Raw genomic sequence first — 25841 nt, 5'->3', positions numbered from 1 at the left:
TGTGTCCTTTTATTTAAAATGCATCTCTGGGTTATTTGTGGGGCATAGGAATCCGTTTATTTTTTCCCCTTCAAAATATAGTCCGCCCCCCCACATGGTCTGAGAGACAGTGGACTGGCCCCCTGCTGAAAAAGTTTGCTGACCCCTGATCTAGGCAATTTTAAACTTTGGTCTTATGACCACCACCCCACACCCCTTTTCAATAGGATAATGTGGTGACTCAATGCTATGAGCCAAGTGTGCTGTATTTGAGGCCCTCACCTGCTCATTCCCCTAAATGGGGCCAGATCTATTATGAAACTAATGAAGCTTAAATCTTCAGGGTCCCTAATCCTGGAGGGATGAATAAAGAAGCGACTTTATTCCCGCACATATATAACATTTCCCTAATTTTCATCTTCCTCATAACTTGAAAACTATAAAGGCATTGGGGGTGGGGGGAATTCACACGTGACTTTTTTATGTGAGCCAACCCAGTGCAGCAATTTTAATCAAAATCTGAAATGTAGTAGTAAAGTTGTTTTTTAAAAACAAAACAAAACACACACGTGGTGATCTGTCGTGGAGCAACCCCCGTGAAGATGATAACAATGGTTACCCAGGCCTTGTTGCTGGTTGCGAAGAGGCACCCCCCAAAAGCCTCAGGGTCCGCCACTGAGCGGGGCCCAGGCCTTCTGCCCTCAGAACCCCCGCCAAGTTGCACCACCTGCCCACTGACAGCTTTACCCCTCGGGCGGAGGTGCTTGGCAGGTATGCGGAGGTGGAGGCCTCCTTAGTTCCTCCTCGAGAGGCGCCACCAAGGAGGAATAGCACCGCGCTGCCCTCCTTGACGCCCAACAAGGCGATGCCCTAAGATTCTGGGTTCGGCGCGGGGGAGGAGGAAGAAGGGCTCCGCCCAGGCGCCCCAGGGGAGTCACCCGGACCCAGGCGTGGCCAGCAAGCCAGGTCTCCGCGCCTGGCCACCAGTGGGAAGATCTCTCGCAGCAAGGCGCGGGGGAGGTGGGGAAGAGCTCCTTCTGCCGCTGCCGCCGCTCCTCCTCCTCCTGTGCACCCGCCTGCCCTACCAGAAAGGGAAGGCGTTTATTTCCTCGGCCTTAGAATAAACCCCTCGGGCGCCTCGGCCGCTTTGTAAGGTCTACCTGCCTGCGAACGGAGCGAGCGGCTCCGCGCCTGGCACCATCCCCGGCAAGCAGCCCGGCGCGTCTCGGCACCTGGTAACGAAGCCCTCTCCTCTCGCCCGCCCGTCCGCCCGCCACAATCCCCGCCTCCACCGCCGCCGCCGGGAAAGGCAACGCGCGCGCCTCGGCGGAGTTGCGGATCGCGTCCTCTCGCGGCGGGCGCCTGCTTGGATCCGAATCTGCTCCGCAACACGGGCTTATTTAGAAAGCGGGTCTCCCCGTTGCCTTTCCTAAAGCCCTAAAACACACAAGCAGAGGGCTTGCGGTCGGGGGGAAGGTTGCTTGCTTTTCAAATGCAGTAACCCGGTGGGTTTAATACCCGGGTGTTTGGAAGCAGATCTTGCGGAAAGGAATAGGAAGGGACCCCAGGTATTTTCCAACCGGGGTCGCAGCAGTAAAGACATCTCTCTCCTCCCCCTTCCATCTCTTCCCTTGACCTCGTATTGGCAGCAAAGTTTGAAAGCAACCTGCAGCCGGCCCCGCCTGGGAACTTTCAGTTTAACCGGTCCATGGCTGAATGTTCAAGGTGCCTTTGATGTTTGTGTACGAGCGCGTGTGCGAGTAGAGAGAGAGCAGCTTCTGGGAAGCGGACTGTTGCTTGCTTGCTTGCTTGCTTCCTCCCCCCACCCCGGCTACACTTTATCACCCACCTTCTTCCTCCCACCAGCCCACACGCGCGATTTGCTGAAGAAGAACGGCGCGGGGTGGGGGAGTGTTGAAATTAGCAAGAAGTGGTAAATTGATTAAGACCAGTTTCCTCCTGCGAGAGAGCGCTTGCAAAGAGGAGCGCGGGAGGGGGAAGAGCTAGAGCGAGAACCGATCGCAGGCAGCCCAGCCCCTGTAGAGCACAGGAGCCTGCAAAGGAGGGGTGGGAAGTGAGCATTGCTGCTGGTAGCGGCTCAGTTAGCTGCCGTTTGCAACGGTGAAGAATTGATCTAGCCACTAGCGGGGTGCTGGGTGTTAGGCGGGGTGTTCCTGCGGCTCCTCGGCGACGTGCAGAGCGCTCTCCTTGATTGCATTTGACTTGCAATGCCGGCAAACCGTGCACAGGATGAAATCAGGTTTGTTACGACGTTCTGTATGGGGTTTTCTTTTACCCTGCCTTCCCTCACATGTCAGAAAGGATCATAGCAACAAGGCAGTGTCAGTCACCTCATTACAGTGGCTCTTGTGCCGTTCTTTGGAGATATGTGTGTTGTTTTTTTAAAAAAAGAGAGATGATGAATCTTTTATGCAGCTGGCTTCTTGTATCCATACAGGAGCTTCACAATTTGCACTTGATTGCAGCTAAAACCTTTTTTGTGTGTGTAAGATCCGCTTCCCTAAACTGATGGAAAATAAACACAGATGGGAGATGAGGAGTGGGGGGGGGGGACGGGACTACAAGCCATAATGAGGCAGTGTGGTTGGGTGCTCTTTCTCCTTTCTACCCTTTGAGCATTTTCTTCCTGCAAAAAGAAAATGTGAGTCTTCAGTCTGCAGAGCAGTTGCATGGAGCAGAAGAAATCCAGCCTAGGTTTGTGCATCTTTGGAAAGTGGAAGAGGTTTACTTGGATAGTGCAAGTTGATCTGTGGATTACACTCTTCCTTGTATGGTATTCACGGATTCCTTTGCATGCCGACTCTTTCCAGCAATTATGCCTAAAAGTGTGTGTTTCCTCTTTCCACACCTTGTAGGTCACTCTTCTAGAATGCCAGAGGAAAGTTCCCCACGGAAGACTCCCCAGAATGTCCCATATCGGGACCTTCCTCATTTGGTCAACGCTGATGGGCAGTACCTTTTCTGCAGATACTGGAAGCCATCCACCCCACCAAGGTGAGCACTGCAAAGGGGAGCATTTCTTGTGTGTAAATAAATAAGACACCTTTCATTCAGCTTCACTCCTGTTTGTTCTGCTGTACAGAGAGTAGCACAAAGAATGTGTTCTTTGTCAAACAGATCCTTGCCCCAAGCAACTTCACTTCAAAGGCTGTAACACCCTTGATCCTTCAGTATTTGTGATGGAGTAATGTTGCATGTTGAAATATTGCACTAATATAACTATTGGTAAGCCCATCTTGAGTAAGGCATTGCATGCTGTTGCGGTAAGAGAGGAGCTGTCTATTAATCATTCATCCTCCTACTCATTAGAATAGGCCTTAAAAGCAACTCACATGAGTAAGGCTTGGAAGATTGGAACAGTTCTGTTTCTTAACCCAGTGAAACCAAATGCCGTGAGAAAATTCAACATGTAAATAAATATGTTAATCAAACACTGTTGAGTTTCAGAGCTGTGTGAAGCTTCAGGTTGCACAGTCCTTACCATTATTTTAGGGCAAGTAAGTAAAAACTTCAGAGCCAAGTTAAAATGGTTATACATCTCAGTTCAATGGCAAGTTTGCCCACATGTTGCATGATTATTTACTTTTCCTAATGGTAGCTGTGTACTGAGATGACTCTTTAGCTTGGCCATAGGGTTCTACTGGAACTCAAGAGCCCTGAAGATAGGTTCAAATAACAGTCAAAATTACTAAATAATCAGTCATTTAGATAATCCCCTTTTCATAATCCCCTGCAGAATAATGACTTCTTGGATATGGTTCTTCAGGAAGCATGAATATTGCACTCTAGGTGGACTTATGTGGATTTTCCTCATTTTTTGTTATTTCTGTCCTTTTTCTCTACTGAAGCTGGCTTGTTGAATATAAATGCCAGCTCCAGCAATGGAGGAGAGTTACATATAGAAGAGTGAGACTATTGTTCTGCTATTTGTCTTTTCTGCAGGCGAACAGGATAAGCTCTGTTTATTTTTGCATTGCAAGGCAAGAAATCATATTTGGAAAATGGTTACCCAAGGAACAGTAGGGAATTCAGCTTTCCTGTCTCAGTGGATTCTGTAGCTACCCCAACTACAGTAGTTAAGCTTTGCATGATGCGACACCTGGCTGAAGACAGGAACATAAAACTTCCATATTGTGTGAGAGCAATGATCCATTCTAGACTACGAATTTGTCTCCAGCAGCACTTCTAGAAAATGGGAAGAGCAGCAATGGGGCAAGCACGAAGTAATTGATCTAGGTGATCTTTCCCATTAGCTTTTGAAGCTATGAAGATCATTGGCTAGTGTTTTCCTGTGAGCCTAAGAGAGAGGTTACAAGGCTCAGTGGACTATTGATCTGACTGTGGACGTTTTATGTTCCTCCTGCCTTCAGTTATTTAGCATATAAAACTTGTGAACTGCTGAAGTCTGGGGATACTAAAGCAGTTCTTTGAATAAAAAGGACTCCTGATTCTTCTTATAAGCTGCTGTCTTTAGTGCATTGTGTCCCATATCATTCATGAAAAGCATCCATTAGCGTAATTTTGTCATCATTCAAGGCCTACCTTAAGCTTTCAACCTTTCACCTAGAAACAAAACCTGTAGAATCCTTGTGCTTTGTTGTTTACAGCATACAGAAGCCATCATCCGAAATGGTACTTCTGTATCATTTCAAATGAATTGCTTCAGCAGCTTGTACCTGGGTTTGTTTTGTTTTTGTTTTTGCAACTTGTAAGTCAAGGATGTGTTCATTTTAGAGGCTCTATCCTGAGTCCTCCCAGGGTCAGTGGACAAACCTTACAAGATTTGGAGTTGTCTGTAAAGCATCTACCTTGGCCAGACTTTAACTACATGATCCATGTGGCAGCTCTGCCAAACCTGAGGGTAACTTTCTGGCACTGCTTGCCACAGGAGTTCTGGCATCATCCTTAAAGATTTCCTCTACTGAACAAATTCAGAATCAAAACAAGCTGCTTCTGTGAAACCAGCCTGTCACGTATTATAATGCTAATTAATCATTAACTGCCCACAGTGTTCTTCAGTGAGTTGCAGAATTGCGTTCCCCTTTCATGTTTAATTTCTTAGCAAATTAGTGGTGCTCACATGAGTCTTTGATCAAGAAATGAAAGGATGGCAAAGCAGTGAAAGTTAGAACTTGGCATTTCGTTCCTCCTGGTAGCTTGGTGTCTGCACACACCAAGTGGTTAATTGAGAACAAGATTGCCCTAGTTTTGTGACAACAAAGTAAACAGGATCAGGGCTGCTCACTTACAAGTGGCTCTTAAGTGTGTGGAGCCGTTTATTTTTAGCCTCTGATGTATTGTGAGTTATGTGTGAGAGGGAAATTGTAGGTTGCTGAATAATAATTTATCAGCCGCATCCGACTTTCATGGGACAATCTTGAAATACTAGGATACTTGGAGAAAACACATTCCTGGACACTTTCCAAAGCATCCTTTAATTCCCTGCTTCTTCTTTAGAAGCACTACGGCTTTTGTCTAATTATTTATGATAAACTATAATAATACTGAGGAGCCTTGGGTCAATTTTACCGTTCTGTTAATCTGATGGGGGTTCAAACCCAGAAGGAAGACAGTTATATTTTGTGACTCTTTTTTGTTTTGTTTTGCTTTACCTTGATCCTATTGAGTATAGGGTTGGACTAAGTGTTCATAAGAAAAAACCCTCTAGAACTTGCTAGGTAGGTTTCAGGCATTTTTCTGTGACATAGCAACTTTTGAATCTTTAAAGCGGCAATTGCTTCACACATACACCTCCCCTTGTGAATATAAAATGAGAAAGCCACCACATGTAAACTTCCCCAACTTGACACACATGCATAGAAACATTAAGTCTCATGAAGTTTAGGATAGAATTCCATGTAGTGTTACGGCGAGTGTTCCAGTGGTGCAAGGATTTTGCATGCTCTCCCTCTTTCCTCTCTTGCGTTCTTCAAATCTGCTTCTTGGGGTTCCCCAAACCTCTGGAGCAAAGGGAAGAAAGGAGAGGAAGGGGCTTTATACACTGGTGCAAGGTGCAAGTGAATAATGTCTGAATCTGTGCGGAATTGTGTTTCATCCAGTTGGTCCACATGCCTGTGCCCTGTCTTGAGTGAAGTGCTGACTTACCTGTATCTCCCCCTCTCCAACTATATTCAGTATACAAACCCAGGAGCCAACAGTCACAGTGAAAAATACAATTTTGCTTTGAAGGTGGTGATCACCAGGCTGCAGGCTCTAAGGTAGACTAGAAGTTTTCACTTAGGATGTGGGGTGGTTTTTTGCTTTCACTGCTCAGGTATCTCAACAGGGCGATGCAGATGTGTCTTTCCAATTGCAGAAGCTGTTGAACTTGATCTGTGGGAAAATATGTCAAAATCCATTTGAAATGTTATGTTGCAGTCTGTTTGGTGTGTAATCTGGGTTGGGTTAATTTAGTCTTGTTGTTTCATTTCTAATAATGAGAGAAACACTGTTTGTTTTAATTAAAGCAGCACACAGATCGCTCGCAGGAAAGTAGGTACAATTACCCAATATAATTGAAGCTATAGCTACACAGTGAAAGAACAAGTTCGAGGTAGTTCAGCAATGTTTGGAAGTTCAGGTAATCATTAATGCAGGAAAATTGTAAACTCTTCCTAGGGGCGGCTGGGCTGAGGGGAGAAAAAGCACATTCCCCTACTATAGGTTTTCAATATTAGTTAAGCCAAGTCTTTCCAATAAAGGCTAGAAAACCCCTGCTTGCCACATGTAGAGAATATACACCTCACATTACAATAAAATACCCTCTTCTCCCCTCCCATGTTCATCTTGTTGCATTTGGTTTTCTGGTCTTCCAGAAAATCAGTCAAATCTGTTAAGCACTTCATAAATAGCCACATTTTTTGGTGACACTTTATGACTGCATAAACCATCTGAGTCTCCTGAGTTAAAAATTATGCTTACATTTTTTGAGAATATGGGCCAGCCACTTTTCATGTTTAATGTCCTAAAGCGAATCATATACAGTACCGTTTTTTGGTTTTTTAAAATGTCTTTGGAAATGGTTTTCCCTTTGAACACAAGCACACACCATTTAAGGTAGAGGCCTTCTCTGGGCCTTTGGCTCTTAGCTTCAGGTGTAGTAGTAGAGCAACTGAGCAACTTTCAATTTCTTCTTTCAAACATGGAAACCAACCAGCAGGCATTGGAGAGAATCATTGTGTAAGGGCTCATTTGGTCATTCTAAAGAAGCAAAGCCTTTTTTTGGTCTTTTTTTTTGTCCTAAGCTTTTGAAGGATTATACTTGACAGCTATTGATATTTGGAAGCATTTCCTTTTTTACCATTATTTCCATTGTTTACTTGTTCACCCTGAACCCTTAATTCTTCTAAGTGGGTTAGGCTTCTTTTACTATTTATTATTGCCTATTCAAGTTTCTAGCCCCTAAGTGTTAGTTATGTAGGTTTAGAGAGAGCACTGTTTAATCCTCCTGTGTTGTGATGTTGCTGTCTTACACTGTTTTGCTTGCTGAGTAATAAGAATAATAATTTCATTATTTATATGCCACACACCTGACTAGGTTGCCCCAGCCACTCTGGGTGGCTCACAACAAAATATTAAAAACACAATAAAAGATCAAATTGATATACAGCATTTTATTGTACGTGTGTGTGTTTCATAGAATCATTTGTTTGCGTTTGCATGTGTGTTTAAACTCTTTGGGGGACACTTTGGTTTAAAAAGCAGTATATAAATTAATGGTAATAACAACATAATCATTCCGTACTCGGAGAAGGAGGAGTGTGCTATTGATACTTTGAAGGCCGTGCATTGCACTTAGGGCAGTGCCTGAACTCATCTGGTGAATTGTCCATCAAGAGAGCCTACCCTTTTCTTATATAACTTGCTTATGTTATTATTAGAGAAAGGGGTCTTTTTAAACATACAATAATTGAATAAACTACTGTCTGCCTGACGTCTCTGTGGGTAAAGGAGCAATTTCTGGTTCACCTACAAATCTCTTGTAAAGATAACTATCTTTCCTTCAGACCTAAAGCTAGGGGTGGTGGCAGCATTTAGGAGAGTAGGATTGGCTCCTGGCCCAACACGTCCCAATGAGTTCAATGGGACTTGCTCCCTATTAAGTGTAGATAGGGTTGCTATCTGAGTGTCCCTTGTCTCCTACCATCTATTAATTGAAGATGAGATAATGATTCTTGTGTTGGATCAATGCCAGTGTTAGTGAAGCCTTGAAAGTAGGGGGATACAAAAGGTTTTTAGCATCTGGAGAGACCAAGGTGTTTACGTATGCTGTTATTTATTATTCAGTCCAGCTAGATTTCTTCCTAATGTGTTTAATCTGAAATAGTATACTATGTAAATTGTTGTGTTAGGCCGGCTGAAGATATTGCAGAGAAGTAGTTATGTGTTTTAGGAGTAGTACATAATTGCAGGCAGGAGGAGACTTAGCACTGGCAAATCAGCACCCCATCACATCTATATCTCAATGTCATGAGTAGCTTTCAGTCTTTCTTCTTTCCCAGGGAGTCATCTTATCTATTCAGTTCCTCTTAGTGTTACTGCATTCCTCTGCACCATGGCGACTGCCTTGTTAATTTTCAGTGGGACACCCTTTATGATTTTTTTCTCGACTCAACGATGGGAAAAACCCAGCTTCAAAATAAGAAGATATTTTTTTTAAAAGATACAGAAGTCCTGCTTCTCATCTCGCTGTTGATGCTCAAACAGGCCTCATTAGTGCAATAATTTTTTCCCAGTTGCCACAAGAATGCTCCATAAAAACAAATCTGTCTTTGTTTTGCAGTGGGAAAACCCATGAAAGAAGGCAAACAAGCTGGTCCATGAATCATGGTTAATGACACCATGAAGATGTCTTGAAACACAGGTCTCTAGCATGACAGACACTGGGAGGTGGGGGAATCCTTGCAGGCAGTCTCCACTTACGGATGCTTCTGCAGGGGCTGTCTTCATGATCACAGAAATCCCCCCATGACCAAACAGTCAGTCATATTATAATTGTTTCGTCTAGAACCACGTTCAGATGGTAGCAGTTTCATTTTTAAAATTATCTTCCCCACCTCCCCGCCCCAAAATGCCCCTGCAGATGGCATTATGTAACGATATGGCATCATTCACATTGGGCCCTTGTAAGGAAGAAAATAATGCTAATGAGTTGCTGACTGAAGCAATGGCAATTTTGTTGTTGTTAAAGAAAGAAAAGAAAAGTGATACTAGACTAGAATCTTCTGCTTCCTGCTTCTTTTCTAATGCTAACCAACCACCACCCCAAAATAATAATAATAATAATAATAATAATAATAATAATAGTCAAGTTTCTATACCACCCTTCGCCTGAGGATCACAGAGCAGTTCACAATAATAAAAAACAACAACAAAGCTGCTTATGCAAGCTGCTGCCATTCAGTGTGGACAGTACTGAGCTGGCTGGACCAATGGGCTGACTCACTACAAGGCAGCGTCCTAGGTTCCTAATGGAAAACTGGTTAGTTTTTTTGCTCTACCTTCCACTCTGCAAGAATGCCAAACAAGCATCTGGTGGAAATTTTGACCTGGTGCCAGCTTATTTGCTTTATTCGTTTATTATTTGCTTGCAGTATTTATAGGTTGCCCTGTAACAAAGCTGTCACAGTGGCTAGCAAGAAATAAAACATTTTTAAATTAATCAGCAATGAAACTGATGTAAAGCTTTGTCCTCCCCACCCTATATGCTAGGTATTCGTTACAATAAAATAGAACTAAAGGCTTGCAGAACATCTTGCGTAGTGTGGCCCTTAGATTTGTGTCCCCATGGAGAACGCTGGCAAAGGGACCTAATACAAGTGGAGGGACAAAGGGCTGGGAACAGGTCCGGCTTTCTCCTGCCTTTTCTGTATCCACCCACTGTGAGTGTTTGTAGTTCTCAGCTTGTCTCTTTACTAATAAGGAAAGCAGCAATCCTTTGTGAGCACAGTGTTAACAGGGGTTGAACAGGGAAGATGGAGGTGACTATATATAGTGTAGATTTTCAGACGCACATATCTTTTTCTTTTTTTAAAGGGCCAAATCCCAAATAAAAGATACAAGCTAGCCGCTGATTTCCCAGCAAGGGAAAAACGAACAGCCCACATACAAAAAGAGCTGAACTTCAGTAAATTTTCCTCTAGGAAGGTTTTCTGCCAAGTGACTCCAAATGTTACTTCCACTTTTCAGCTGGAAATTACTACATGATGATACTGATCAAGTAATGGAAGGAAATGTACCACATTTTAAGTATAGGCCAAGAGCTCACTCTTGCTTTGGGTTTGTCCTAATACTTGTAGTAAATCCATTTGTAGAAAGATTTTGCACTCCGTTAATGCGTATAGATGGTGACGGCCAGATAAGGAGAAGGTGCCAGATGAAAACAAATTGCATGGTTTAAAGATAAGAATGATTAGTAACCTCTTTTAAAGAAAGTCCCTGATCTAGCGAAATACAGAGGTGAGTACTATATATATCTTAAGTCCCCCTCGCCCCAGGTTAGGAGGCTCCAAGGGTGCAAAATATGGTCCTTTCTGAAAATGGAGAGCAAATGTAATTTTCTAGTCTGTCAGTGCTTTTAGCCAGTTTGTGGGCTGCAAGGGAATATTTTAATAACGTTTCCTCCGTTGTTATTCAGTGCAAGGTTTTAGACTTGTCTGTCAAACATGCACAGAGACATAGTTTCTTTGTTGTGCCAGGCCAGAGGGAGAAAAAGGTATTGGGGAAGCGGTAAGTAATTAAACTTTAGAGAGATCAGTATCTCACTGACCTAGTGGTACATATGGAATAGTTAAACTTCAAATTAAGAATTCTGCTTCATGCTGTCCATTTATAAACAATAGATGACAGGTCGGCATTAAATTTAGTAGGGCCATGCATTTAAAAATCCTTTGGATTGTAAACAAGCATGTTTTTATCTTTACTGTTAGAGCCTCCAGACACAGAGGGTAACATGCTTACCTGTAATCGGTGCAGTGCCATTGCATTCTGGGTGGCTCACAGCATATATCAGATAACAACAACAACAACAACAACAACAACAACTTATTTATTATTTATACCCCGCCCATCTGGCTGGGTTTCACCAGCCACTCTGGGCAGCTTCCCTAAATAGGGCTGCCTTCAGATGTCTTCTAAAAGTTTGGTAGTTATTTTTCTCTTTGACATCTGGTGGGAGGGTGTTCCACAGGGCGGGTGCCACTACCGAGAAGGCCCTCTGCCTGGTTCCCTGTAACTTGGCTTCTTGCAGCGAGGAAACCGCCAGAAGGCCCTCGGCGCTGGACCTCAGTGTCCGGGCAGAACGATGGAGGTGGAGACACTCCTTCAGGTATACTGGACCGAGGCCATTTAGGGATTTAAAGGTCAGCACCAACACTTTGAATTGTGCTCAAAAACGTACTGGGAGCCAGTGTAGGTCTTTCAAGACCGGTGTTATATGGTCTTGGTGGCCGCTCCCAGTCACCAGTCTAGCTGCCGCATTCTGGATTAGTTGTAGTTTCCAGGTCACCTTCAAAGCTAGCCCCACATAGAGCGCATTGCAGTAGTCCAAGCTAGAGATAACTAGAGCATGCCCCACTCTGGCGAGACAGTCTGCGGGCAGGTAGGGTCTCAGCCTGCGTACCAGATGGAGCTGGTAAACAGCTGCCCTGGACACAGATTTGACCTGTGCCTCCATGGACAGCTGTGAGTCCAAAATGACTCAGAGGCTGCGCACCTGGTCCTTCAGGGGCACAGTTACCCTGTTCAGAACCAGGGAGTCCCCCACATCTGCCCACCCCATCCCCCCAAAACAGTACTTCTGTCTTGTCAGGATTCAACTTCAGTCTGTTTTATGACTTCATTATGAAAATGTTGCCCTCAAATGTGAAAAATAGAGTTATACACAGTGGCCACAATTCAAAGCCAATTCAATGCCTATATGTCATTTTAAAGTGGGGTTGTGTGCCCCGGTCCTTTTCATATCTACTCTGAAGCAGGCTCCACTATATTTAGTAGAACTTACTCTCAAGTAAGTGTATATAACAGTGTGGTGTTCTGCACTTCAGCAGTGTGATTAATATCCCAGCCCTGAAATCCCATTGATGTGGATGAAGCTCTGTCCATTGTGGGAGCTCTGATTTTCAGTCATATTCCTCCAATCACAAGATGCAGAATTCTACTTGAGAAAAAGAAAGAAGACAGCAGCTGAGATTTTTAGAATATAACCTAGCCCTGACCTTCATAATATGCCATGGCGACAGCATATAGCCTGGGATATTAGAATGAAATCTTAGTAGATTAAAGGGGTTTTAGCTGATGAGTTGGGCAGCTTCACCTGATTAATCAATCAGTTACCCAACTGTAAATAATTATCTATACATTTGGGGGCAGAGAAGAACAGCACATAAGAGTCTTGATTTTTGCTGCTGTTATTAACCCAGACAGAATTCTCATACCTATTGGAGAGTAATAAAACAATATTAGAAACAAGAGAGACAAAAAATATTATCTAGTTCAACACCCTAGTACCAAGCAGAACCATCCTTCTCAGATTAGCGTGTTCAATCCACAGTATGCCACAGGCAGAGACAGAAGTGTCACAGAAAGCTTCTTTCAGAGCATGTGGCTGCAGAATACTCAGCTAGTGAGCCCAGTCAGGTACAAGTAAAATTCCCCTCCCAACATTTTGATGTACCTTATTATTATTAATTATTATTATTATTATTATTATTATTATTATTATTATTCTCCCACTTCAGCTTCTGCCATTTCCTGCACACACTTCCTTCTCTGTTGTCCTTCCTTGTGTTGAAGGGAGACCCTAGAAAGCCTGAGAACAACAGTCTTGGATCAGACTGAGGACGCATCTAGTGCATCCTGGCTGTAAGCCAATCCCTGTGACATCACATCGTTCTTTAGCCTTGGTGGGCCTAGTAAAAACAAGCAGAAATAATAATAATAATAATAATAATAATAATAATAATAATAATAATAATAATAATAATAATAATTAATTGATAATAATAAATTTTATTTATTATACCATGATTGCAGATCGAGAGCTGTACATGCATGGACAAAGGCCATGCAGTAGGAAGGTTTTGAGAAGGGCAGTAGCTCAGTGGTGGAGCTCAGGCTTTGCGTGCAAAGTTTCCTGGGATCAGTCCCTTGCATCTCCAAGCTGGACTGCTGAAGAGCAGCTCACAGAACTGAACTATTTAGACCAATGCTCTGACCAGGTATAAGGTAGTTTTCCACATCTACACTGTATGATGGGTGTGGGGACCCCTTGGCTCTCCACATGTTGCAGAACTACAACTCCCATCAGCCCCAGCAAGCATGGCCACTCACCAGGGATGATGGAGGCTGTAGTTCAGCAACATCTGGAGGGCCGAAGGTTTGCTGCTGTACGATAGACATGGCATAAGTATAACGGCTACAGTCCACATAGCAGAAGCAGGGAACCTGGTTCTCTACAGATGTCGTTGGACTACTGTCCCATCATCTCTGACTGCTCTGCCGACTGTGGCTTGTGAGAATTGGAGTCCAACAACACCTGGAAGTTCCCCATCCACAGTACCTGTTATAGAATTGTAGCATTGGAAGGAACCACGTGGGTCATATAGTCCAACCCCCTGTCATGTAGGGTTAGGCTGTGAGCATGTACTTTTAATTTATGTCAGTAAGATGTACACGAGGGACGCGGGTGGCGCTGTGGGTTAAACCACTGAGCCTAGGACTTGCCGATCAGAAGGTCGGCGTTTCGAATCCCCGCGACGGGGTGAGCTCCCGTTGCTCGGTCCCAGCTCCTGCCAACCTAGCAGTTTGAAAGCACGTCAAAGTACAAGTAGATAAATAACTCCGGCGGGAAGGTAAACAGCGTTTCCGTGTGCTGCTCTGGTTCGGCAGAAGCGGCTTAGTCATGCTGGCCACATGACCCGGAAGCTGTACGCCGGCTCCCTCGGCCAATAAAGCAAGATGAGCGCCGCAACCCCAGAGTTGGTCACGGCTGGACCTAATGGTCAGGGGTCCCTTTACCTTAAGATGTAACAACTAAGTGTGTTTCCCCCCTGAAATTTTAATGACGCTGTGTGCGCATCCTTGCACGTATTTCCCATTTTAAATTACTGGGATATATATGCATATAACTGCGGTAGTATAATCATTTCTATTACTTACATAATTACTATCATTTTCACCATTTGCATCCCCAGTGTAAGGAAGCTGTAGGATACAGCACAGGCAGGGTTAAAATTAGAGGAGTTCATAGGATGTTGAGGCTTCTGCGCAGTGCCTTTTTAAATGTGCTATAATTTTTCTGCCTTCGATGAAAGAGAACCCCATAAAGCACAGCTCTCCTATAAATGAATAACAGCTTGAGGCTTATGCGAGAGTCGTTATTTTGGCATTGTTGTAGGTGTGCATGTATGTTTTGGTTCAGCAGTTGCCAGCTATGCTACAAATGAGGATTGATTTCCTTTTCTGTTTTCAGTTTGGGTACAGAAATGAATTCCAATGTTCCCTGATTTTTGATCCCATATTTGGGGACTTCTCCCATCTCACTGGCTGCTTGGTCTAGCTTAGTTCTATCCATCTACTGGATACTCTTAGTGCTCTTAGTCCGTCCCCCCCCCCCCCAGAATAATGAACATAGGGTAAAAGGTTACAGGATTGTTTGTGTAACCTCAGTGCAGTGCTCCATGTCAAGAACCAGTTTAAGATAATACAGTATTCATCTGTTTGTTTGTTCAATTTGCATTCCTCCCTTCATCAGTTCCATTGATCCAAGGGTGTGTTACATCTTAACACACTGTAAAATAACAAAACAATTATAAGATTGCAGCTCACCATCGCTAGTAGACAGTGGAGTGTTTACTCAATTCCCCCTGCTGTGCCCAAAAACCTGGGCAAAAAGGTGTGTTTTTTGGGCAGTGCCGAAAATCAGCAACAATTATTTCTGCCTTATCTCAAGGTGGAGGGGATACCATGACTGAAGTGTTGCCTCAGAGATGGTCTTCTCTTGTGCCGTTAGGCCATGGGCCTCCCCTCGCAGTAGGTCAGAAGTGACCGTGAAACATCCAGCTCAGGAAATCCATTTTCTTTTGGACACTTAACTCTCTCTTTTTCTGCCTGATATGCATGCAGCCATTGTTAACCCTTAAAAAGAAATCTGTGCTGAAGATCTGAGAGAATTTCAAGTAAATAATGATACATACAGTACATACACAATGATACTGCTAGCAGTTTGAACCTAAATACAATTATGTAAAAATAAAGTCCTACTGAATTTGACAAAATTTATTTTTCTGACAAAAGATCTTACCAAATCTACATTTGGGATGTATGGATGTATGCATGTATGTGGTACCTTGTATGTATGTACCGTGGTACCTTGTTTTATGAACTTAATCCGTTCCGGAAGTTGTTCTTAAACCAAAGCATTCTTAAACCAAAGCGTGCTTTCCCATAGCAGCGGGGGACTCAATTTACAAATGGAACACACTCAACAGGAAGCAAAACATGTTCTGCTTCCAAGGCAAAGTTCACAAACCAAAACACCTACTTCCGGATTGGCAGCATTCTTAATTCAAGTTGTTCATCAGCTAAGCTGTTCTTAAACCCAAGGTACCACTGTATATATTTATTTAACAGGATTTCCATACTGTTCAATCATCGAAGCCTCTAAGCAGTTTACAGAAATTTTAAAGCGTTTTACATAATTTAGGTATTTTTAAAAATATTACTCCGCTGTGGATAGTCCAATTTATTTGTCAGCTTTTAAGGATTGTTAATCAGACGAGTTAACTGTAAGTCAGCTGTGGACTAACATAGCATCTAGCGTAAGCAAGAATAACTGCCAAATCTGTTGCACCCTTTAAAACAACATGAAACCATGACTCAGCCCTTAAAGCACATGTTCTTCTAACAGTTGACTTAGCGGAATTGTTGTATGTTGTATTTCAGGGTTCCTTTTTTAATGTTACTTTTCACGTGTCAGTGTATGCACAATACAGGTGAGTCTTTTAAAAGAGGCCCCGTGAAACATGTGTACTCTGTCTCCATGGGGCCTCTTTTAAAGGACTTGCCCTGTATATGTATGTCTGTGATATATGAAAGGAACATGCTTTTAAGACCCCAGGCTTAAGCTTCTCTCTGACACTAAAACAGCAGAGTATTTCCTCATGTCATACCCCCTTTCTCAGCAGAGTCACAGAATGCAGCTGGGCAGTCAGCGCTGAAATATAGGTTTTTCATACACTGTCGTGCTTATTCTCTATGCAGTTTAAAAATGCACAACTGCCTTTCTCTTTGGAAAGAAATCAATACTTTAAATTTGATTCTTGTCACATAGGACTTCAAGATTTTGATTCGGCTGTATGCAATACCACTGTGGGAAACATTCAGTATTTATGGCCACATACATTGCTAGTTTATGTAGTGCTAAAACTGTTTTATGGCCCCAGATACCACTAGTTCAAATTTCCTAAGCTGTTCATACTGCTTTAAGTTAGCTCTGGAAAACTCAAGACTTGGAGAAATACGAATGCAGAGTTAGAAAAAAAAATGATCTTGGGTAGTCCCATACTCAAGAGATATTTTGAACCTTGCACTCTGCTATGGACAATTGAACCTCTTAATTCAATAAGATTCAGCTTAAGCTGTCGCTGGGTACAGGATGGCTGCCTGAATATGTCATGTCTTAATTGGAAGCATTCCACTTTTTCCAGGCGCAAGTAGTTTTGAAGCCTGCACCACATCCCTTTACCAGTTTTTCAGAATCTCAGATGTTTATGCCTCTGTCCTTCTGCACTCTCTCACTCCAGGTAGACAGATAGTGCTTTATTGACTGTATGGTGCCTTTCACAGTGAGCAGAGTTTGAAATGCATAGTCCAGCTATTTGGAGCTATGCAGCTCTCTGATGTGGGCAATCAGGAATGCTGAATAGCATCATATCACTCATTTTCTTTAACAAATCATTACTGGGAAATTTAGGTTTGTGGCTATTGTTTAGGATAGCTTGTAATTTGAGCCAGAGCTCCAATTCATAGTAATCTGGTTGGTACTGCAGAACTGTTCCTCTGTAGCTGGTTCCCACATAACATAAGAATGTGTAGATACTTCCCACAACAGTGTCACCCCTCCATCCTTGCTGATGTAGAAGGTGCTCACATGACTCAGTGGGACAATGTGATAAAACTATGCATTTATTGGCTTGGCAGCCAATAGGAAGTAAGCATCTCTGTGCTCACAATCTTGCCTTAAAGATAAATGTATGAATTGGGCCCAGATTGGCTTCTGCAGAGAACCCACACTCTCGCAAGTTAAAATGTGAGTTTGCTTCAGAATCAATCCCCAGTTTCTATTAGCTGATTTCCACACACCCCCAACATCATCTTTCTGTAGGGATTTAAATTTCAAGTGTTCACTCTGCGTATGTCAGCAATGCTATTTTAGAACTGGTCTAGTTATTGCGCTGAAACCTTTCAAGTAAAAGAGGTTCTGTAATTTTCCTCACACACCCTAACATATTCATAAGCTTAAATGATAAACGCTCTGGCCTAGCACGCCCCCCTCCCACCAACAGACTAGCTCATTAACATCCCTGTTCTGGGCATGGATTGTGTACATATATTAAGGATTGTTAGAAAGGGATTAAAAGGAAAGCAATAATTATTATAATGCATGCATGTCAGTCTATGCTGTGGCTGAAGGATAGTTGCTATTAGCTATGAAATTTAAATGAAACCTCCAGAAACAGAGGCAGTATATCTTTGTATACCAGTTGCTGGGGGCAAACATTTGGTGAGTGGCAAGGAAAGAGACTGTTGCCTTCATGTCCTACTTTTAAGCTTCTCAGAGGAATTTGACAAGCCACTGTTGGAAACTGGAGTCTTGGCTGCAACAATGGTTGACCACTGTATTTTGTAGTATTTTCCTGTGCCAGGAATGTACAGCACTGGTGTGGATATTCTTTGTGCAGTGGGACCAGTCCATGCTGTAAACTGCTTCTACATCTACACATTACAGCAGCCGTGTGTGGAGATGTGTTTTCAGCACCCTCTACGTAGTTGTTAACCAGCCCTCATTTCGAAATGAAAGGAGGCACTGAATTCCATCCTGCATTCATCGCAATTAGTGCTGTTTCTGTTCTGCTACAGTTCGGCTCTTGCTAAAACCTATACTGTTCATCTCTCTGTCTGCTGTGGCCGAAACTAGCATAAGTAATTATGTAATTAATTTTATTGGTGTGGGAGGGGGAAATGAAGGGGGGGAAAGGAGAACTATTTCTGTAACGTTTATGGACTAAAAAAATGATAGCAAATCCTGCTTTGTATTTGCTTGTGTTGTTTCCATTCCTGACTTCAGGTGAAAGTGCAAATGGTGGCAATTTCGCTTCCCATTGGAATACTTCAGCATGCATACTCTTATCTTAGGAAGAGTAATTAAGGTGAATTAAGCATCCTTATTATTTCTTCTGGAGAATATTTGAATTATCCCTGATAAATAGGGTGGTATATAAATTCAAATAATAATAATGATGATGATTATATAGTTTCTACACAATTCAGTTCTTCCTACAGAATCCTGTGGGCGACAGTGATGAAAAGGGTGAATGCTATGTTCGGGATCATTAGGAAACGGACTGCCGGTAAATCTGCCAATATCATAATGCAGTTATGCAAATCTGTGGTGTGACTGCATTTCAGGGACGCGGACTTATAAAAAATATTGGGGGGGCCCGGGAAAGCTCATGAATAATAAATAAGCTCATGAATATGCAAATAAAGTGGCTCTGGCCCTAAATAGGGCAAGCCACGCCCCCCAGCCAGCCGATTGGCTGGCTGGGAGGTGTGGCCAGTCGGGATTCCCCTGTTCTCGCGGGATTTCCGGCAGTGCCTTGGCAGTGGCGGTGGTGCTGCGAAGCAGCGAGGCAGGAGCCCCCGCCCCCGGGGATTCCCTAATCTCGCGGGGGACGGCCGGGGCTCTCCGATTAGGGCGCGCGGCTGGCTGGCTGGCTGGCGAAGGAGCAGGTGGGGAGGAGGCGGGGGACGGCGGCGGCGCTCTGCTGGAAGGGCGCCCGAGATTATTGGGGGGGCTGAGCCCCCCAAAAATTTTTTTGAGGGGGCTCGAGCCCCCTCAGGCCCCATGGAGTCGGCGCCTATGCTGCATTTAGAATACTGTGCATAGTTCTGATTGCCTCAGCTCGGAAAGGATATTGTAGAATAAGAAAAGGCTCAGAAAAGCGCAGTCAAATTGATCAAGAGAGAGGCAGCAACTCTCCTGTGAGGAAGTATTGCAGCATTTGGAGGTTTTTTTAGTTTAGAGAAAAGGCAACTAAGAAGGGGACATGATAGAGGTGTATAAAATCATATGTGGTGTGGTAAAAGGGCATTGAGAAAAGCTTTTCTTCCACTCAGAATCCTTGAATGTTGGAATATTCAGGACAAACAAAATAAATTACTTCTTCACACAGTGGATAGTTAAACTATGAAATTTGCTACCACAAGGGATAGTGATGGTCACCAAGGTTTTAAATGAGGATTCGAGAAATTCATGGAGGATAGAGCTGTCAATGACTGCAAGCCATAATGACTATGTTCCACCTCCATAGTCAAAGGCAGCATGTCGCTGAATGCCAGTTGTTGGGGATGCAGGTGCATAGAGTGCTGTTTCACTCACATCCTTTTTTCAGTTACAGATAGGTAGCCGTGTTGGTCTGCCATAGTCAAAATAAAAAAATTCCTTCCAGTAGCACCTTAAAGACCAACTAAGTTAGTGCATGCACACGAAAGCTCATTCCAAGAACTAACTTACTGGTCTTTAAGGTGCTACTGGAAGGAATTTTTTTATCCTTTTTTCAGACTCTCCATTGGAACCTTGGTCGCTGTGAGAACAGGATGCTGGACTAAGTGGGCCTTAGGCCTGATCCAGCAATGCTGTTCTTATGTAACTCACTTACGGTAGGTTTGTGTAAGTTCACCACCTAACTAAGGATCCGTGTTAATATTTTGGATAGCCTGATAGAATTTTTAAAACCTGCTCTTTCAGTTTAGGAACTTTTCTGCCTGGTTCCCTGTGTGAAATTGTTAATTCTCATAGGAAAGTGGCAAGTTACAAGCCAAGTATAAGTGCACTTGGCAAACCTTTAAGACAGCCAATTTTTTTATTGCTCCCTTCTCCTTGGCCTGTAGCAGTGGGTTGAGCTGCCAACCATCTCTCTTAGTGCTGCGGGGAGGAAAATACCTGTTGATTTTGCCAGATCTGTTGCAAGACGGCCAAGAACAAGCCCAGCCGGCTCCCTACCCACCTCCAGTGATTTGGCAATCTGAAAATTGCACCACAAGGTGACTCTCCCTTCTTTCACCTCATTAGTATTACAGAAAATCCTCAAGGTAGAGTATTATTAGTGGTGGTGATGGGGAGAGATAGAAAACTCACAATTATACCATTGTGGGGATCCTTTCTCACATTAAGCCAAGCACCACTTAATTGCATTGCTTATTGGAAATTCTGACAACCGCTGCTAATACTACAGCCATGGTGTGTTATATAAAACACCTGTGCAATGTTAGTCACGTTGCTAGGTTCAGCAAAACGCCGTCCTACTCACTTGCTCAAACTTAGGCATGTTGTTGGCATATCAGTCATCCATTTACTCCATTGGATTCAATGGAATTTGTTTCCAAGCCAGCATGCTTAAAACTGCAGTCTTTAGGATTTGCTGACTCCTGGCTACGTTTGTTGTTTTAATCCAGTTTATAGAAATTGCAGGTCATTCATGCAGAGCCAGTTTTCAGGCTGTGCAGAGAGCTATTTTGGCTCTGTTACTTATATGAGGTTTGTTTTTTTTAAAAAAAGATGTGCAAGAGAAGCCTTTCATGCTGCCTGTGCTGGTTTCTTCTTGGAACGTGTCAATTTCAGAGTTTCTTGCTAACAGAATTGTAGCATCTGGAGATGAAAATAACTGCAAAAGAAGCACTGTGGTTAGTGGGGTCTTGCAGTGTCCAAAAGAGGGATGTGTTTCTTTGGCTGTTCTGTAGGCCTGAGCCATCATGGTGAACACAGCCCAGCAGTGGCCTGAGAGGTGCTTAGCAACTGCCTGTTGTTGTTTTTTTAAAGTCTCGGGCATGCCTAGCAAAAAACTCATGAGCCACCAAATGTGGCTAGTGGTCTGCATTCAGTTTGGTGGGTAACAAACTGTGCAGGGCTGCTTTATAGTGTCTACATTTTTCCAGATGTTTTGAATGGATGGGATGCTACTGTACTGCAGCTACCAGTGAAAAGAGAAAATTCAGTTTGTGATCAGTCAGCTCTCATGAGTCATGAAGCAGTTGTGTGGCTACTCAGGGAGATTTTAACATAAGGTTACCAGATTTTTTTCAATGAATCTGGGGACGCTTTTCAACTTCAATGGATTTTGTATAGGGACTGATTTGTAAATCCGGGGACTGTCCCTGGGAAATGGCGACATCTGGTAGCCTTATTTTAACAACCATTACCAATACACTAATATCCCCTGTGGGGGCAAGATACCCAAGAGGGTGGTGCTTTTGAATACTTTGGGGTGAAACAGATTTCTTAGATCCACTTCGATCTGGATTCAGGCCCGAGTGTGGCACTAAAGCTGCTGTGGTTGCACCAGTGGGTTAACTCCGTTGGGAGAAAGATGGGGGAACACAACCCTGTTGATTCTCCCTGTCCTCTCAGCGGCTTTTGATTCTGTGAACCATGGTATTTTGCTTGTCCTCTTAGCAATTTTTTGATAACAGTGTCCACAGTATCATCTGGCTAACATGGGCATGGTATCAGAGTGATTCTGTTCCTACCTGTGGGGTTGGTTTCAGAAAGAAGCAGCATGGTTCTGTCTTACCTACCATCTACCACTTCGTGCTTTTTAATGAAGCAGTTTTTGGCAGACCATCAGAGGGTTTGGAGTGAGGTGTCATCGGCATACTGAGCTCAGTGTACATTCAGCTCTGTTTCTCTGTCATTGGAGGCAGGTGAGGCTGGACAAGTGCTGAACCAATGTTCAGTAGTTGGCTGGATGAGGGCCAATAAACCTGAGGGGCTGCACTTGAAAGGCTATGGGCAGGATTCAGGTAATGAATCCTGTCAGCGGAAGCCTATGCAAATACTTCTTGTGCAATAGGACGTCCCCCTCTTTCCCCAGGTGATCCTCAAACACCCAGAAATTGACTCAGAGTGGGTCAGGAGAACCCCTGGAACAGCATGTTGGGGGAGCTGAGGGGGATCTTTCCATCCAACAAACAGAAATGTAATAACAGAACGATCAGCTTAGTTGCATTCCATCCTATTTCTCCAGTTATCACATGCCATGTTATCAGTTGCATTTATATTATGTATAATTTTCATTTGTAAACTGTCTTGAGATGGATTGTAATAGGTAGTATTAATATTTTTATAAATGAATAAATAAATCAGGAGGCAGGAGGGGAGCCCCTGATTATGATCTCAGTAAATGGATGGGCTGGTATAGAAGAAGGCAGTCTGGTAAATATCTGGGTCCCAGGGCTTTAAATGCTTCAAAACAGCATTTGTAAATAACAATACTGAAGCTTTTAAATATTGCTCTTTTAAACACAGCTTGTTTGCTTTTATATTCCCTGGTTTCTAAATTGACACATTCTACTTTGATGCTCCATTTAGGGGCCTGGTGTTCGTTGCTCACGGTGCTGGAGAACACTGCTGTCGCTATGATGACTTGGCCCAGATGTTGACGGGAATCAACTTTTTTGTATTTGCCCATGACCATGGTGAGTGCCATTGAAAGAACAGTGCGTGGCTGAGATAGCAAAAGGGATGAAGTCAAATGCTCTTCGGTGTTTAGAAACAGAGACCGTGAATTAATTCTAAGCCATGGTAAGACAGCTGATGTGGCTCCACCTATCTGCATTATTTTGTCTGAGTGCCAAATGAATGTGTAATGCAGTTGCTTACATCCAAAATGTTGAGATAATCAAATATGAGGATTGATTGGAATGCTGTTTACATTGCTACCTGTACTTGAGATTGTGTGTGGGGGAGGGATGGTGAAATACGGAAAACGTGTTCTAGTAACATTGGTGCTCTAGGAATGTGGTCCTAGAGTATGAAGGCACATGAGGTGACTGAAACTAGGGAGGTCTGGGTCTGGTCAGTGCCTGACCAGGTAACCAACTGGGAACCAAATGAACTGTGCCTTGGGTTCCATGACAGAAGAAAGATGAGATATAAACACAATAAAAAAGTTTTGGAGTATGACACACTTGGGTTCTTTAGCTTAGATATGAAGGTTTCAGTTTTTGTTGCATTTGCCCTTCATTCTGGTTGCCCCTACTGTACTATAATTCTAACTATTCTGGGAATTATGGGGACATCTGTGGAAGGAAAATGTTTATGTTTTTGTCATAAGGACATGCGAAAAGCCATGCTGGGTCATACCGAAGTTCCACCTAATCCTGCATCCTGTTTTTCATAGCCAGCTATCAGAGTCATCTTCTGGAAATCTCACAAGCAGGGCATCTCCCTGGTTATTGCTCTCCAGTAACTACAGTTCAGAGGCATATTGCTTCTGGACCTTGGAGATTCCATAGCATTATCATGGCTAATAACCATTGATAGAACTATCCTTGCTTGGATCTATCCTCCATGAAATAGACCTATCCTTGTCCTAAAAATGCATTGTAGCCCTCAGTTTCATAAAAGCCTTTCTGACTAGCTTAGCTGGGGTGGGAAGGGAACTTTGAAGAAACAGAAGGATCTGTCTCCCGAGAGGAAGTGGGCCACCTTCAGGCCTACTTTGTTTTTATTAGAACCCCAAGATCTACCTATAAGAGTCAGGGTAAAGCACAGGGTGTCTGTCTTCACACATTTTGAGCCTAAAATTTTCTTTTCAGTACAGAAATGAGATAATCCTGTCACACACAAGTCCACATCTGGTTGGCTTTCTTCATTTCAGCAGTGCAGTTTAGGCGGTGGTGGAGAACAACTTCATTGTTTCCATTGTTAAACAGTTTAGAGTCAAAGACCTTTGCCAATCTATACTCAGATCTGCCAGAAGATCCTGCTTTCCTGTCTGTCCCCACTTGCTGTGAAGCCATATTGTCTTCAAGAAAACAAAACAAAACTTTATATAACTTTTAGATGTTTCTCTCCTTCTTCCCACCCCGTCCCAAATGACAATATTATTAAGGATTTTCTTCTACACACCCAAATTTTGCTTCCTTCCAAAGGCAGAGCAAAGTTCTTCCATTTGACTTGTTAATTAGAACAGGCAATTGAGGACAAGTGGGTTGGAGCCAACATCTGTAGTGTGCTCTCCCATTTTAAATTCACACAAGAAGAGTGACCCTACTTCACTTTGCTCCATTCTCTCCACCCTCCCACTGCTTGATTTTTTCCCTGACAGATCCCACTGTTTTCTGGGAAAATTCTCATCTGTTTCTGCAGATTTAAGGAAGGCACATAGATTGCCATGTCCCCATGTTTGTCTTCCCAAGAAACCCCAATTATTTCATTAGGCAGCCTTATGCTGAAGCCATGCAGCTTGAGCAATTAAGTTCATAATTCCCCCTAATGACCATCTGGGAGTGTGCACTTGAGCTGCATCCAGGGTCGAATATATCTCTTCTCCCCCCCACCCAACCCATGTTAATGACACTTAATGGTGGCTATTATGCTTTGAAAGGTACACACATTCTGTTTCCTGATCCATCAGGAACCTACAGGGAGAAATGCCTTGCGAAGCATTTGTTTGGGCTCTGCTACTCTTTTGTCTCTCAGTAGAAAAAGAGCAAGGCGTGAGGGCTGCCTTGTAGGGTTTTGCTGCTGCATATATTGCCCATTCATCTCTTCAGTCACGAGGACTTGAAAATCCATTGGTTTTGTTTTTATTCTCTGGTATTTGCAAGACTCTGACGATATTCAGTCAATCATACAAAGAGATTTTTTGAAGCCCCAGAGCTCTTCATGGAGACCAGAAATGGACAGTGACTGAGGGCCAAAGTCACAAACACACACAGAGAGATCAATGTAGCCCAGCCACAACCCCCAAGAAAACTGCAAACAAGCTAGGAAATGAAATGTTTTTAAAAGGAACTTCTCAGCTGTTGCACAACTGAATATATAACATTTTAAAGCCACACACAAAAAAGTACCTTCTTGTGGAACCAAATGGAGGGGAGGGGCAATGGCACACACCTGGCCTCCTGTGCCTTTTCAGCAAGGAGGGGTGGTGGAGAGGTTGGCATTGTGCGAATACACTGGCAGCTAATCTGGTGAGCCCCCTGGTGTGTCCACAGTGCTGATCTCCCCATTTACTTGCCCCTCTTCCTTCTGGTATGCTGCAGTGCTGCTGCTGCTGCTGGAAGGCGAAGTGTGTACCTCCTGTCCCGCTGGCTGCCTGCCTTGATACATGAAGCATTGACAAATAGGTATGCTAATGTATGACAAACACCAATGTATAACAAATACTAGTTAATCTATAACAAATACCAAACATGTTTTGACCAAGCATATAAGCATTTCTCTCTTTGTCCATTGTTCATACATCAAGGTGTGTACATGTTTGCATTATAAAGCTTAATATACTGGTATTTAGTTGCACGGTATTTGAGAAGTTCTTTTTTATACAGTTCGTTTCCCAACTTGAGGGCCAAACTCCACATTATGCTAAAAGTATTTTTTTAAACTAACATGGTTAGAAAAGACTCAGCCATGGGGGTGAATTGGGACCATGGCATAGCTGGGATAGGCCTCGGCTCTTCTCCTTGCAGTTTTCCTGTTAAAAGTCACTCCCCTCCCCCCAAAGGTGTAACACCTGTGGTGGGAACAAATAGGAGCTTTGGGGTGTGGTTTCCAG

At 43.4% G+C, this 25841-nt stretch overlaps 1 protein-coding gene across 9 annotated transcripts in view; it reads left to right on the top strand.

Annotated features, from left to right (window-relative positions):
• The window catches only part of MGLL (monoglyceride lipase), an 84703-nt gene that overhangs the window by 6343 nt on the left and 52519 nt on the right, over positions 1–25841 (top strand). The window contains exons 1-3 of one of the 9 annotated variants that reach the window (XM_081184332.1): positions 935–1214; positions 2856–2994; positions 22649–22755. In XM_081184332.1, the coding sequence (XP_081040458.1) occupies positions 2870–2994; positions 22649–22755 (232 nt within the window). In that variant the 5' untranslated portion in view covers positions 935–1214; positions 2856–2869. The other 8 variants (XM_081184333.1, XM_081184331.1, XM_081184330.1 and 5 more) reach the window with 8 other exon arrangements.

The sequence above is a fragment of the Podarcis bocagei genome (assembly GCF_964188305.1).
Source record: "Podarcis bocagei genome assembly, chromosome: 2".
Classification (NCBI taxonomy): Eukaryota; Metazoa; Chordata; class Lepidosauria; order Squamata; family Lacertidae; genus Podarcis; species Podarcis bocagei.
This window is presented reverse-complemented; position numbering and strand designations above follow the sequence as displayed.